This window comes from Hippocampus bargibanti, linkage group LG16, assembly GCF_051943395.1.
Source record: "Hippocampus bargibanti isolate YZ-2025 linkage group LG16, ASM5194339v1, whole genome shotgun sequence".
Classification (NCBI taxonomy): domain Eukaryota; kingdom Metazoa; phylum Chordata; class Actinopteri; order Syngnathiformes; family Syngnathidae; genus Hippocampus; species Hippocampus bargibanti.
Genome location: NC_142749.1, coordinates 9,594,142 through 9,607,811, shown reverse-complemented (window position 1 = coordinate 9,607,811; position 13,670 = coordinate 9,594,142). Strand labels below are relative to the sequence as shown.

Below are 13,670 nucleotides of genomic sequence, written 5' to 3'. Positions count from 1 at the left end.
AGTCAGTTAATTTTGAAAGAATATTTTTACTATATATGGTTCACCCACATAGTTCCCTTATCTTCATTTGGGCCAACGCTGCATTCCATCAAATGCTTGTTATTCATTTTCATGTTAGGCGACCATTTGAAAAGGAATTCATACAATGGAACAATAGTTAATAATTTCTTTGCCACACGGGGGCAAAAAAAAGGATCAGTATTGTTTTGCTTTCCTATCAAAGCCTAACAGTCTCCTGAGAAACAATTCTGGATCGGAGCTGATGTCACGTTTAAATTAGCCTCACGGGAACATTATATTGCAATGTTTTGTTCACATTCTGCTGAAATGATTAGAGACAAAGAACAATTTCGCCTTTTGCTGCCATTCGCGTCTTAGTATATGGACATAAGATGCAATGGTGAAGGTGTCACAGTAATCGACAACATCTGAGAGGTGAATCTGTCACCGCTGTTTTCCAGATGTGCCAGTGCTCCTATTTCTGTCAGGCAGTTCCTGTAAGTGGGATTTCCTTCCTTGCTCTTTCCTGATGTTCAAGATTTTCCTTCATGGCCTTCCACCGGAGAACCCAAACTCCCGTTTCAGAAATATGACCTCAAGCAATGTGCATATAGAGCAAATAGAACTTGAGATTTTACATGCTCCAAGATGGGATCTCCATTATCACGCCACACACCTTGGGTTGGATTTTAAAAAACTGTACAATGTTATTATGGTTCCATGAATAAAAGACAGGACGAATGAATCTAATTTTGATTTTCACATAATTGGATCCAAGCTCCAAAACTAATTCCAAACACGTGAACTTTAACCGAAGGCACTCCACGCATAAACAAATCATCTTGCAAACTGTCAGCCTGCTGGTTTGTGTCTTATTTTAGTCTGCAGACGGTGTATGACTCAGCGCGGCAATACATCACGGTGGGGTGAATTTTAGGGCGGGGTGGAAAACGGGAGGGATTCTTACCTCTCTTTCTGTATCGGTTTGGTCTCTCTCACACACACACATATACACACACACCCACACACATGATCCATGTCCACCAGCCTGTCCTATCTTTTTTTCATGCGATCACACTTACACACAGCGTGCACACTTAAGGGTGCAGCTATTATTGAGTCTGCACCTCTGTGTATTATGCCCCCAATGGAGAACCCCATGGTAGCCTACTGTCCATCTGTGCCGCGCTCCATCAGCATCCATCTGTTGTCACTTTCACCTCGTATTCACCTTTGCTGGCTCTCACTGCCCCCGTATCGACGTTACACACACAAAGGCTACTTGATTACTAGATAATTGTATCAGAGATATAATACAGAGAACACATCAGGACTACGTTTGAAGTTATAATTGTGCAAAGTGGACACATCAAGTACAAAAAGATTATTATGCTGTGTTGACTGTCGAGACTAACTTATCTTAAGATCTAGTCATTTGGTATTTAATTAAGTCAAGACCAATGGCATTGCCTTGTGGAAGTTATTATCAACCACTTAAACTGCTAAAACCACCCAGCTCATTGTTAACTTCTTCTGAAAGCACCTAAAAATATCTTGGATTAAAACGTTGATGCTGCCCTCTTGTGGACCTTTTTTACTGCATATGCAATGTATATAAAGTACAGTATAGTACATTAATAAATAATAATAATAATAATAATAATAATAATACATTTCATTTATAAGCGCCTTTCAAAACTCTGAAGGACACTTTACAGTCACAGGATATTTTTTTCTGGGGGTAAGCAGCGGCAGCCACTCGCGTCAGCGTTCACTCAACCCGGAAACTGTACCTAATATTTATAACTACATACAATATGACGCAATAATTAAACGCAATCGGACAATTATGGGTAGTAATTCAAAGTTGTCTATCTTTTATTCATTTTCAACTGCAATTCAACTTTTGGGGCCATCCAACTAAATTTATATTAGTTTAAAGCTCAGTTACATTACTGAGCTTGTGGAGCAAATATTGCAACTGCACTAATATACTGTACTGTATATGCTTTGAATACTAGTTCAAAAATACTAGATATTCAACTACATATTAATGTATATTACAAAACAGTGACAATTAGAAGGGTTATGTTGACTATTTCCACTCACGTGAATAACAAAAGTAAATGCACAAGAGGTTAAGGACTCAGCTACCATTGATTACACAATCTAAATGTGAAGTACGTAATTGCATTTGTGTTGTCTTGATTTACTTTTCAGATGCATGCGTTTCAGATGGCATCTATAAAGGATATAATATGAAGAAATGTTGCATGCATATGTATATATACATATATGCATATGTATACCTATACACACAGTGCATCTATATATACAGTATACACTACATGTCGAAAACATGTATACAGTGGTAATAACCATGTGTAAGACATATTTACAAAGCAATTTAGCTCATATTTTTTTCATAAAATCAAAAATGAGTGACCGAGTTACAAAACGGAAGATGTTTATTTCTTTATCGACTCTTACATGACAAATGAAAGTACTGTATGCATAAAACATTTGGTGACTCAAACAACATCCGTGGGGAACAACTTTGCCTAGCATACTTAAAGTGATATTTAGACTGGGAAGGGGCATTGGTGGTAATATATGTGTAACCAATGAAGAAAGTATACGTGAAGAATACATTAGTTAGCTTTAAATAGTGAAAGTATGGTGTGTGTAGCTACCTTGTTGAAAAAATAGGATGCTTTCTCTCTCCTTGCAGTGACGCAGCCCACAATACTGGATGGAGTAAACACGCCAGTGTCTCGCTAGCCGTGTTGTAGTAGTGTGCGGGCGCCGCTGGGTGAGTCCCTCTCACCGCCGCTGCTGCTGCATCCATTGCTCCATTCCCCTTCCGAAGAAAAGAGAAGAACTGGGTCCGGGGAGGAGGAGGGCCCCCGCTGCCGCTGCCTCCGCCGCCGCCATTATCGGAAAGCTGCCTCCAATCGCACTTTCACACACGCGATCTGCTCCCAAAAAGCGGGACGTGAACATTTCCGAAAGCCCCTTGGATGTTTTGTCGGAGACTAAACGGCTGGTCGATTGCAACCGACCGGACCGTTTTGTGTAAGGCGTGTGCGGCCGGCCCAGCATTAAAATGTGCACAACAATGGACACAGTAATGAGTGAAAACCAAGCAACGTGGTGAAGCCAGCAAAGAAACGGCTTTGGACGATTCTTTTTTATTTTATTTTTGGACACCGGGATATTTTTTCCTCAAGAAAAAAAGCGTATGTTCAAACAACAACGGATTGTTCTCATTTTTGTGCGTGCGGATATTTATTGCCTTTCCAGTGTTTTTCAATTGCAGCAACGGAGTGAGCAAGTGATGCCAAATCGGAGAAGGCAAGCACGGGTAACTAAGCGCTTTTTAATGCACACAATGAATGGCACGTGCACCAAGTGTATGTCGAATGCGTTGTATGATGTTTTGTGTGCCTTTATGCGGTTGCACATCAGGCTGGGCTGCGGCACGCTGGCCTGACAGATGCTGCAAAAGAAAAAAGGGGAGACGTGCGATGGTATGCACGCCCTCTTCTTATTTGTTGCTTTCGTGCACCGGCGAGTGCTCGTGGGTTGCACACTAGACAGCTGGCCAAATAAAGCACCTTTTACACGGCGTCTGTGTGTTCCACCGGAGACACACTAGCCTAGATTTCGGGAATGCGTCTGCAATCTCATTATGTAGACAGCAGAAGAAAGCAGGCCCGTGGTGGGCAGCCCCTCCGTGACTGGCTACCCGTGTCAATCCTTTGCAAAAAAAGGATCAACGGCAATATGTAACGTTTACAAATGATATTCTGATATTCGAAGTCGATCATATCTGAGCCAAACCAGGGTCGGTTGGGAATGTGAACTGCGAATAATTGCTTCTGAGGCTACTCATCTTATTTACTTCTCTGTACGTAATTTGCTATGTCCGCCCAGTTCTGATTTACTGCAATGGCTCCTGTAGCTTCACACTGTTTATCACTGTCACAGATACAGTATGTGTACAGAAGAGAGCATGCACCCTCAAGGTACAATCAATGATAATTCGCCTTTAGCTCCCCGATTATAGTACCAGCTGTACACATTGGCTGTGGAATGGAAGTCGAAAGTAAATTTGCCGTGTAATGCAGCAGAACATTTGGCAAACGAGTCACATTCAATCAAACATGAACCATTTCAATAAGTCACACGTGGCGAAAAATGTTGATTAATCTGTACAGCATGGATAAGACCAGAATTATTAATGTCCTGGCTATGTTTTCAGTTCCATTTTTTTTGTGAGGAGATTGATCGAATAACAAAAATACTGAGCAGAATCAAGAGCTCATTCATTCTTTCATTGCATCAAATAGTTGAGGATATAGTATACAGATAGAATGAATAAAATATCCATCCATGCATTTTCAAATTGGCTCAATGTAACAAGGGCCACATTTAGTGAGTTCTAGCAAACTACCAGGCATGTTTTTGGAATGTGGGAGGAAACAGGAATACCTGGAGAAAACCCACACAAGCACAGGGAGAACACGCAAAGTCCACATAAGAACACTGGAGTTGGAAACGAAACCCTCACCTTTGTACTTGGAAGCCGACTTGTTAACTCGTCACCACTGTGTCACCCTAAATAAAATATGTGAATTATTTTGTTGACAGGGTATTTTCTCACTCAAATGACACACTCAAGAAATAATAACCTAAATCAATTGTGGGCAAAAGCAACCATTCATTATGATTTCGGTAACAACAAAGCAAGCGTTCACATCAACAATGAATGTTTAGCATTGGATAAGCATTTCATGAGGGAAGAATTTCAGACAAGGATTAATATTTCTGAGTCCTTTTATTTTACAGCATTATCAGACAGTGTGATTTAGAAAGCATCGACCCTTTCATGGAACCTTGCATTTACCAATCTTGTCAAACCATCCATCCATCCATGCTAAACTTTCTAAATTAGTATGATATGATGTTGTTGCGTGGTCTGACAATTTAGTCAGGATTGCAATGTATTAATGACAGGTAAGTTAGTAGTTGAGAGCTATGGTAAATTAAAAAAAAACTCACTTTCTCCTATAATGTCTATAATGGTTGGATTGGATTAGCCTTTATTAGTCTCACACTGGAGAAATTTACATTTCACAGTAGCAAAGCTATGAAAGAGGAAAGGAAAGGAAGAAATAGAAAAACAAAATACAGAGCTGCTGTAAAGGCAGCCACTCTTGTCGCGCTATCTTGAAGTCAAAACAAAAAACAAAAATAAAATAATGTGACACCTTTTTGCCCCGTTGTTAAGATTGCACAACTGTCCATGTATTTAGGTGACTTTTGCGTTTATTATTTTGCTTTATGTTGACTATTACTTGAAGCGCTTTGTTACAGCGGCAGCTGTTGTGAAAGTGCTATATAATTTAGGATGCATTATATTCATCGATGAGAAGGTTTCTTCAGCCGTCATCTGTACAATTTTGAAAATTGTACAGATGACGGCTGAAGAAACCTTCTCATCGATGGACCACTCCTGTACGACTGAGAGCTTACACAGACGATGCATTATATTGTATTGTATCTTTTAAAATATTTACCGTAATGAAATACTCACCTCCTTTTTTATCTTCCAGGACCTGGCTTTGAAAGAGCATGAATGAAGGAAGGCACCATCTTTACATTTCACAGTGCTGCTTCTTGAATTCAGAATAGATGTCCTGCACAAGAACTGAAATTTGAGCCTATCACCAACTTTATGGACAAACCTTCAAGCAAACGTTTTTCACATAGTGCCCGTTTATGGCAGGATGATCGGCGATAGCTCATGATGGCGAAAAAGCAAGATGTCCGCTCCCCCATTTACAACCTCATTGTGGTGGGTTTGTCGGGTACAGAGAAAGAAAAAGGACAATGTGGGGTTGGAAAGTCCTGCCTTTGTAATAGGTATGTCAGGCCCAGCGCAGATGACTTCTACTTGGACCACACATCCGTGTTGAGCACCAGTGACTTTGGCGGTCGGGTGGTTAACAATGATCACTTTCTGTTTTGGGGGGAGGTCTCGCGGCTTCTGGAGGAAGGGCCAGAATGCAGAATGCATATCGTGGAGCAAACGGAATTCATTGATGACCAAACATTTCAGCCACATCGTAGCACCGCCATGCAGCCATATATTAAACGAGCGGCCGCCACCAAGTTGGCGTCGGCAGAGAAGCTCATGTACTTCTGCACAGATCAGTTGGGCCTCGAGCAAGACTTTGAGCAAAAACAAATGCCCGAAGGCAAGCTGCAGGTGGATGGTTTCCTTCTCTGTGTTGATGTCAGCCGAGGTATGAACCGCAACTTTGATGACCAGCTCAAGTTTGTCACAAACCTTTACGGTCACCTGAGCAAGACCAAGAAACCTATCGTCTTAGTGTTAACGAAATGCGACGAAGGAGTCGAACGCTACATCAAAGACGCGCATACCTTTGCCATCACGAAGAAGAGTCTCCCCGTTGTTGAGACGTCTGCGCGTTCAAATATCAACGTGGACCTCGCCTTCCTCACTCTGGCTCAGCTTATCGATAAAAGCAGAGGGAAGCCCAAGATTATTCCCTATTTCGAAGCACTGAAACTTCAGAGTCAGCAAATCGCTTCCGCCAAGGATCGCTACGAATGGCTAATCAACCGGATCGTGAAGAATCACAATGAAACCTGGCTGAACACCAGTCGACGCATGAACACCTCCCCAGAATACAAAGAATATGTTTTCTTGGAGGGAACGGCTAAATGCAAGAAGCTATTTCAACAGCACGTTTACCGTCTGAAGCAGGAACATATTGAGCGTCGTCGTAAAATCTACCTAAGCACACTTCCCCTTGCACTTAGTTCTTTGGTTCCCGACCTGGATGAGATAGATCAGCTCAGTTGGTCTGGTGTACAGAAGGTTCTTGAGTCCAAACAGCACTTTGCTCACTGGTTCGTTGTTTTGGAGGACTCTCCATGGGAGGATACATCTCACATCGACAACATGGAAGATGAGCGGATCCCGTCAGACCTTCTGGAAACGGACGAAGCGGAGGAATTGTTTAATACCCACCTGGAGCATTTACGTAACGAATGCAGACGTGCGGAGATGAGGCTGGAGTTTAAACACAAGTTAGCTTCTTCTCCTTTTGTCACACCTGGAAGACCCTGGGAGGAGGCTCGCAGCTTTATCATGAACGAAGAGTTCTACTTGTGGCTTGAGGAACCCGAGTATTTGGACCTTTACAACCGTCATCAAAAGGAGATCATCGACCGGGCTAAAGAAGACTTCCAGGAGCTTTTACTGGAGTATTCAGAGCTGTTTTATGAACTTGAAGTGGATGCCAAGCCAAGTAAGGAGAAGATGGGGGCCATTCAGGAGGTGTTGGTGGAAGAGCAGAGGTTCAAGGCGCTACAGAAGCTTCCAGCCGAAAGAGACGCTCTGGTATTGAAGCATATCCATTTTGTGTATCACCCTACCAAGGAGACCTGCCCCAGCAGCCCCCATTGCGGAGACTCCAAGATCGAACAACTCCTAGCTTCCCGTTTCCCGACGTGTTATCCATTTTTTGATGTGAAGGCTCATTTTGGCGATACAAAGGCTGACAGAATCAATCTTGTCATCCTGGGAAAAGATGGACTCGCCAGAGAATTCGCCAATGAGATTAGGGCCCTCTGCACCAACGACGACTGGTACGTGTTGGACGGTAAAATGTACGAACTAACGCTACGACCCATTGAGGGAAACGTGCGTCTTCCGGTGAATTCTTTCCATACTCCCACCTTCACCCCTCATGGATGTCTCTGTCTGTATAATTCAAAAGAATCGCTGTCGTACGTGATTGAAAGCCTGGAACGGCTTCGGGAATCGACATTAGGTCGAAGGGACAGCCAGCTAGCGCAGTTGCCGACGTCGCTGCTCTTAGTGACCAAAAGAGGTGTCGGCTCCTATGTGGATGTTGGTGGAGAAACCGCCTTAAATCTCATAACACAAGGACAGCAAGTTGCAAGGAGACTTCAGTGCAGCTTCTTAGATCCTGCTTCTCCTGGCGTCGGATACGGCCATAACGTCAGCGAGTCGCAAATCAACCAGGTGCTCAGGGGCCTTCTGGATATTCGGAGGAGCACATCGTTCAGTAGCAACTCGCCTCCACTCCTCCCCGAGCCTCCAGGCTTGAGAGAATCTCCTCATCAGCCAGCCCCGGAGGCGGATCTTCGCATTGTCATGTGCTTAATGTGCGGCGACTCGTACGACGTTGAACAGCTGCTGTCCCCTTTCCTGATGCATCAGCACTGCAGACCCATGTCAAACAGCGGCACTTCTGTATTACTCGAGCAGACTATCGCTGGACATAAACTAGCCATCGAGTTATCCGTCCTCTCATATCATGCCTCCTTTACATTACGGAAGAGCAGGTTGGTCCACGGCTATTTTGCTGTGTACTCTGTTTCCCGAAAATCATCCCTGGAGACTCTGTGTGCGTTCTTGTGCGAGGTTCAGGATATCATCCCGGTGCAGCTGTTGGCGGTCGGCGATAGCCAGGCCGAGTTGACGGAGAGCGACTACGCCCGGGAGCAGCAGATCCAAGGCGAGGAACTCGCCCACGAGATCGAAGGTCGTTTCAATAGTGTAATTTGCGGTTCTGGGGGCGTGGTGGGGGGCCTGCACAGGATAGAGATGTTCCATCCCTTCCTAATGGAGGTGGTGGAGAAGCGGAACATTGTGGAAGCCACACACATGTACGACAACGTCGCCGAAGCGTGCACAAATGAAAACATCTACTCCCCGCGTTGCAGTTCTCCCAGTCCCGTCACCTTGTTCCTGGATTCAGAGGACGACGTGGAACCTTCACCCCCGTACTACGATGGCACGCTGACATCTCACCACGGGGGATTCCACTTGCACGACCTGGACTCCAATGACATCTCACTTATCACTGATATTCGAGACCTTGAGAGCAAACTCAACAACAAGGTGCCCCCGCATGTAAGAGTTAAACCTGGCGTCACGTTCGATTTTCGGAAGATCAGCCGAAACCCTTACGTGGACACGGTCGGTCACCGGCGCTCGCTGCCATCTGCCGTGACTTGGGTACCCGGAGGCGACGTTGGCTACGACCCCTCAGACTACGCAGAACCTCTGGATGCTGTTTGCAAGCCCCGCCCCCACAATGACGAGATCATCTACTCCGTACCGCATGACAGCACGCAAGGAAAGATCATCACCATCCGCAACTCCAACAGGATGCACGCCAACGGCAACGGATCTGACAGTGAAGCAGACAGCAGCTCTCTGGAACGAAGGAGGAAATTCTCCGCGGTGGGCGTGAAGCCCCGTCTGTATCGCGACCGCTCCAAGCGGCTTGGCAAGTTCAGCAGCTTCCGCAGCAGCTTTATAGGTAGCGACGACGAGATGGGAGCGCTCCCAAAATTCAAGGAAGATGACTTTGGGACACTGAAAGGTGAAAGCTTGGTCAATGAGGAGAATGAGGACCCCAAGAAGAGGAATATTCTGAAAAGTCTTCGCCGAACAGCTAAAGTGTGTTTTTACCTCTTTCTCCTGCTTTTCTGATATTAGATCCAATCAGCAGTTTCATGTGATTGGTATTTTTTGATGTGGAACTTCGTCTTTCTGTCTCTCCCAGAAATCAAGACCAAAGCCCCGTCCAGCAATCCCCAAGCCCATTGAAAGCAACTATTTTGGGGTGCCTTTAGTCAATGTGGTATCCCCGGATAGACCAATTCCACTCTTCATTGAGAAGTGTGTCCGCTTCATTGAGACCACAGGTGGGCAAACTTCTTTCTACCTGCTTAACATGCGCTCACTGGATTATGTAAACACTCCAAGTAGGTGCAACACTAGAGCGGTTGTGATTGACACAAGCAAAGAGGTATCTTAGCGCTATGTGGGCGTCTGTGCCATATATTGGGCCCAGTTGGTAAATATGTATGCTATGATTTTTTTTCTGATTATTAAACGACAGACAGAGAGGTAGATAGATATACACGCATACATATACACACACACACATACACATATATATATATATATATATATATATATATATATATATATATATATATATATATATACAGTAAAGTCTCGTTATATCGATATCGGATGTATCGATAGTCCCGGTTATATCGATACTATTTCTATGCACGCATGGAGAAAATTATATGCAAACAGGGTCGGATATATCGATAGTCCCGGTTATATCGATATTTTTTCGGACTCCCTTGAATATCGATATAACGAGACTTTACTATATATATATATTATATATATATATATATATATATATATATCTCCATACATATACTGTACATACATATATACACACATACTGTACATATACATATATACACACACACACGTATACATATACATAGAGATACATATACACACACGCATAAACAGTATATATATATATATATATATACAGTATGTATATACACGCAGTATATGTATATACTGCGTATGCGTATGACTAGCTCGACTTACGACCACCCGTACTTCAGCCCACGACCTTCAAACCCTATTTTTAAAAATTGCAAAAAATGCAACGCGTAGGACAATTTTGGCCAGGCAGCCAGCATCTTACTCTCGCACAGCAATTGACCGTGTGATGGCACCAGGGGGGGGGGGAGTTTGCGTGTCATTTTGCCTCCGAGTCGCTATTCAACATTTTGAATGGATTTCGAATTACGACCCTTTCGATTTACGACCGTTTGGTCGGAACAGAACTCGGTCGTAAGTCGGATGTTACCTTGATATACACATACTGTATATACATACATATACACACATTATATGCACATTATATGCACCTATACACACATTATATACACATGTGCACACCTATACACACATTATACACACATATGCACACATTATAGACACATATATATATATATATATATATATATATATATATACAGTAAAGTCTCGTTATATCGATATCGGATATATCGATAGTCCCGGTTATATCGATACTATTTCTATGCACGCACGGAGAAAATTACATGCAAACAGGGTCGGATATATCGATAGTCCCGGTTATATCGATACTATTTCTATGCACGCACCGAGAAAATTACATGCAAACAGGGTCGGATATATCGATAGTCCCGGTTATATCGATATTTTTTCGGACTCCCTTGAATATCGATATAACGAGACTTTACTGTATATATATATACATATGAACACATTTTAAACACATATATACACATATATATATACACAATAGGTTGAGTGTGGCTGCCGCCTCTCACCCGCATAAAAATATCCTGTGACTAGTGTCCTTGAGTTTTGAAATCTCTCTCTCTCTCTCTCTCTCTCTCTCTCTCTCTCTCTCTCTCTCTCTCTCTCTCTCTCTCTCTCTCTCTCTCTCTCTCTCTCTCTCTCTCTCTCTCTCTCTCTCTCTCTCTCTCTCTCTCTCTCTCTCTATATATATATATAGAATGAGTTATGAATAAATATTGAGGAGATTTGTTTAAATGTTACAATGTTGGTAATCTGTGTGCACCTTCCCTTTCTTCACTCAGGTCTAAACACAGAAGGTTTGTACCGCGTTAGTGGGAACAAGTCTGAAATGGAAAGCATGCAAAGGCAGTTTGAACAGGGTGAGTTAACCCAAGAAAAGGCATGGTTCACTTCACTGACCCATTGCCGCTTATTGTTCATTCACCTCTCCGTAACATCTGCTCCTGTTGCGCAGACCACGGATTAGACCTGGTGGAGAAAGATTTCTCCATAAACACTGTGGCTGGAGCCCTAAAGAGCTTCTTTTCCGAGCTGCCTGAGCCCCTGGTGCCTTGTGCTCTGCAGGTGGACCTACTGGATGCGTTCAGTAAGCAACCACCGCTGGGTAGGGAGGGGTTCTGTCTCCGTCATAAAAGCATGATTCCTGTCGGAGCTCAGAGGGTGGAGTAGCTTTTAACTTTTATCTTCCCTGTGCCTTAACGCTGATGAGCGTAAAGAGGCTTCTTGAAAACCAATCAATGCTGTAAATGGCATGACGCAATTCTAAACCCTTCGTGTCGGATGTGAACGCAGAAATCACCGACAGAGAACAGCGGCTGTACACAATGAAGGATATCCTGAGGAGGTTCCCCAGGGAGAATTATGATGCCTTCAAATACGTCGTGAGCCACTTGCACAAGTAAATTGCGCCTGAGAAGCATATTTGTTTAGAAGGATGAAAAAAAAAACGTTGAAAAAAATCTGCTTCGTCATCGGTCTGAAAATAGCCTCCGTCCACCTTCTGTGTTTATCAGGGTGAGCCAGCTGAGCAGGGTGAACTTGATGACCAGCGAGAACTTGTCCATCTGCTTCTGGCCGACGCTCATGCGACCGGACTTCACCACCATGGACGCCCTGACGGCCACGCGCACCTACCAGACAATCATCGAAATCTTCATCCACCAGTGTGCATTCTTCTTCTACAACCAGCCGCTCATCGACTCCCCCACGGGGCTCGGGGGGCTGCCGGCCTCGCCCACCACCACCCTCGGCGGGAGCTCGGCTTATTCCTGCTACCGCTCTTCACCTCCGCACACCGGCGCGCATTTCAGCCCGCTGCAGCAGCAGTCGCCTCCCACCACCCCCCAGTCCCCCCTGCAGTCCTTGCTCCCACCCTTGCACCAGCATGCGCATCCCCACCCCCACTCCCATCACTCCCCCGCTGAGCAGGAAACACTGTGAGACGCCGAAGCCTCGTGTGCCCGGGATGCACCCTGGAACCTCACCGCCAACATACAAACATTCATGCTAAATTATAGCAGGGGGAGGGGCGGTTAGCTAGGGCGAGTGTGCCCCCCCCTCTAACTTCATGCTGGTGATTTTGAGGGTTGCTGGAAGACATTTGTGGCCACCATGTTTTTATCTGTTTTTCTTGCTTGTGAAAGTACTGCCACTGGATTTGTTGAACCTCTCGGTCCTTTAGGGTGGATAATTGCGCCCTCTTGTGGAGGCATTGGGGGTCTTCATTTGGTTGGTATTGGGGTGGGGGATAAGGGGTGGGGCTTACACATCCAGGGATGCACTTTAATGTTCACTTTTGTTCAATTGTGTGTTTTTAATTTTGACAGTTCAGCCATACCCATTGCCTCTACAGAACGGAGCTCTGGCAGATCAACCTTTGTTTACATGAAATGTTTTTTGGTTTGTTTTCTTTTATATCCGCAGACGTACCTGAAGCACTTTTTGATAGTGTAGCGTTACATTTGAATTGTCCGGATTTGTTTAGTGGTTGAGTCTGGCTGGCATTCTAGTGCAAATGAGATCCCCCTCATGTAAAAACTTTCATTGGTTCCATTATCCCGGACCGACTCCTATTCGCCACTCATTCGGCTTGACAGAAGATAGCGTTAGATTCTGTCCTCTTTGTAGCTGTTGGCTGAGCTGAAGGAATTTGATTAATGTGGATCAAATTAAGAAAAGCAGCCATATTTGATTAGCACATATACAAAAAACAAAATGCTTATCATGTCTAATATTTCCTCCATTTTCCATATTGACCGCAAATCCCACTTTGACAATATTGTAGAAAGAATCTGAATGGCGACGTCACACGTGAAGTACTTTAGCATATCATACAGTGTTTGTTGAAGATCTAAATGTTTTTTGTTTACCCTTAAAATTTATCAGACAAAGCTCTGTTTCCTACGGGTGG

At 44.1% G+C, this 13,670-nt stretch overlaps 1 protein-coding gene across 1 annotated transcript; it reads left to right on the top strand.

The window, feature by feature from the left end:
* The first annotated feature begins 2,698 nt into the window (after nt 1-2,698).
* arhgap35b (Rho GTPase activating protein 35b) lies at nt 2,699-12,752 on the top strand. Its single transcript, XM_089017783.1, has 7 exons — nt 2,699-3,364; nt 5,619-9,529; nt 9,636-9,777; nt 11,542-11,619; nt 11,715-11,846; nt 12,053-12,158; nt 12,274-12,752. Exons 2-7 carry the CDS (start codon nt 5,810-5,812, stop codon nt 12,698-12,700), a joined length of 4,605 nt encoding a protein of 1,534 aa, XP_088873909.1. The 5' UTR covers nt 2,699-3,364; nt 5,619-5,809; the 3' UTR covers nt 12,701-12,752.
* The last annotated feature ends 918 nt before the right edge of the window (nt 12,753-13,670 follow it).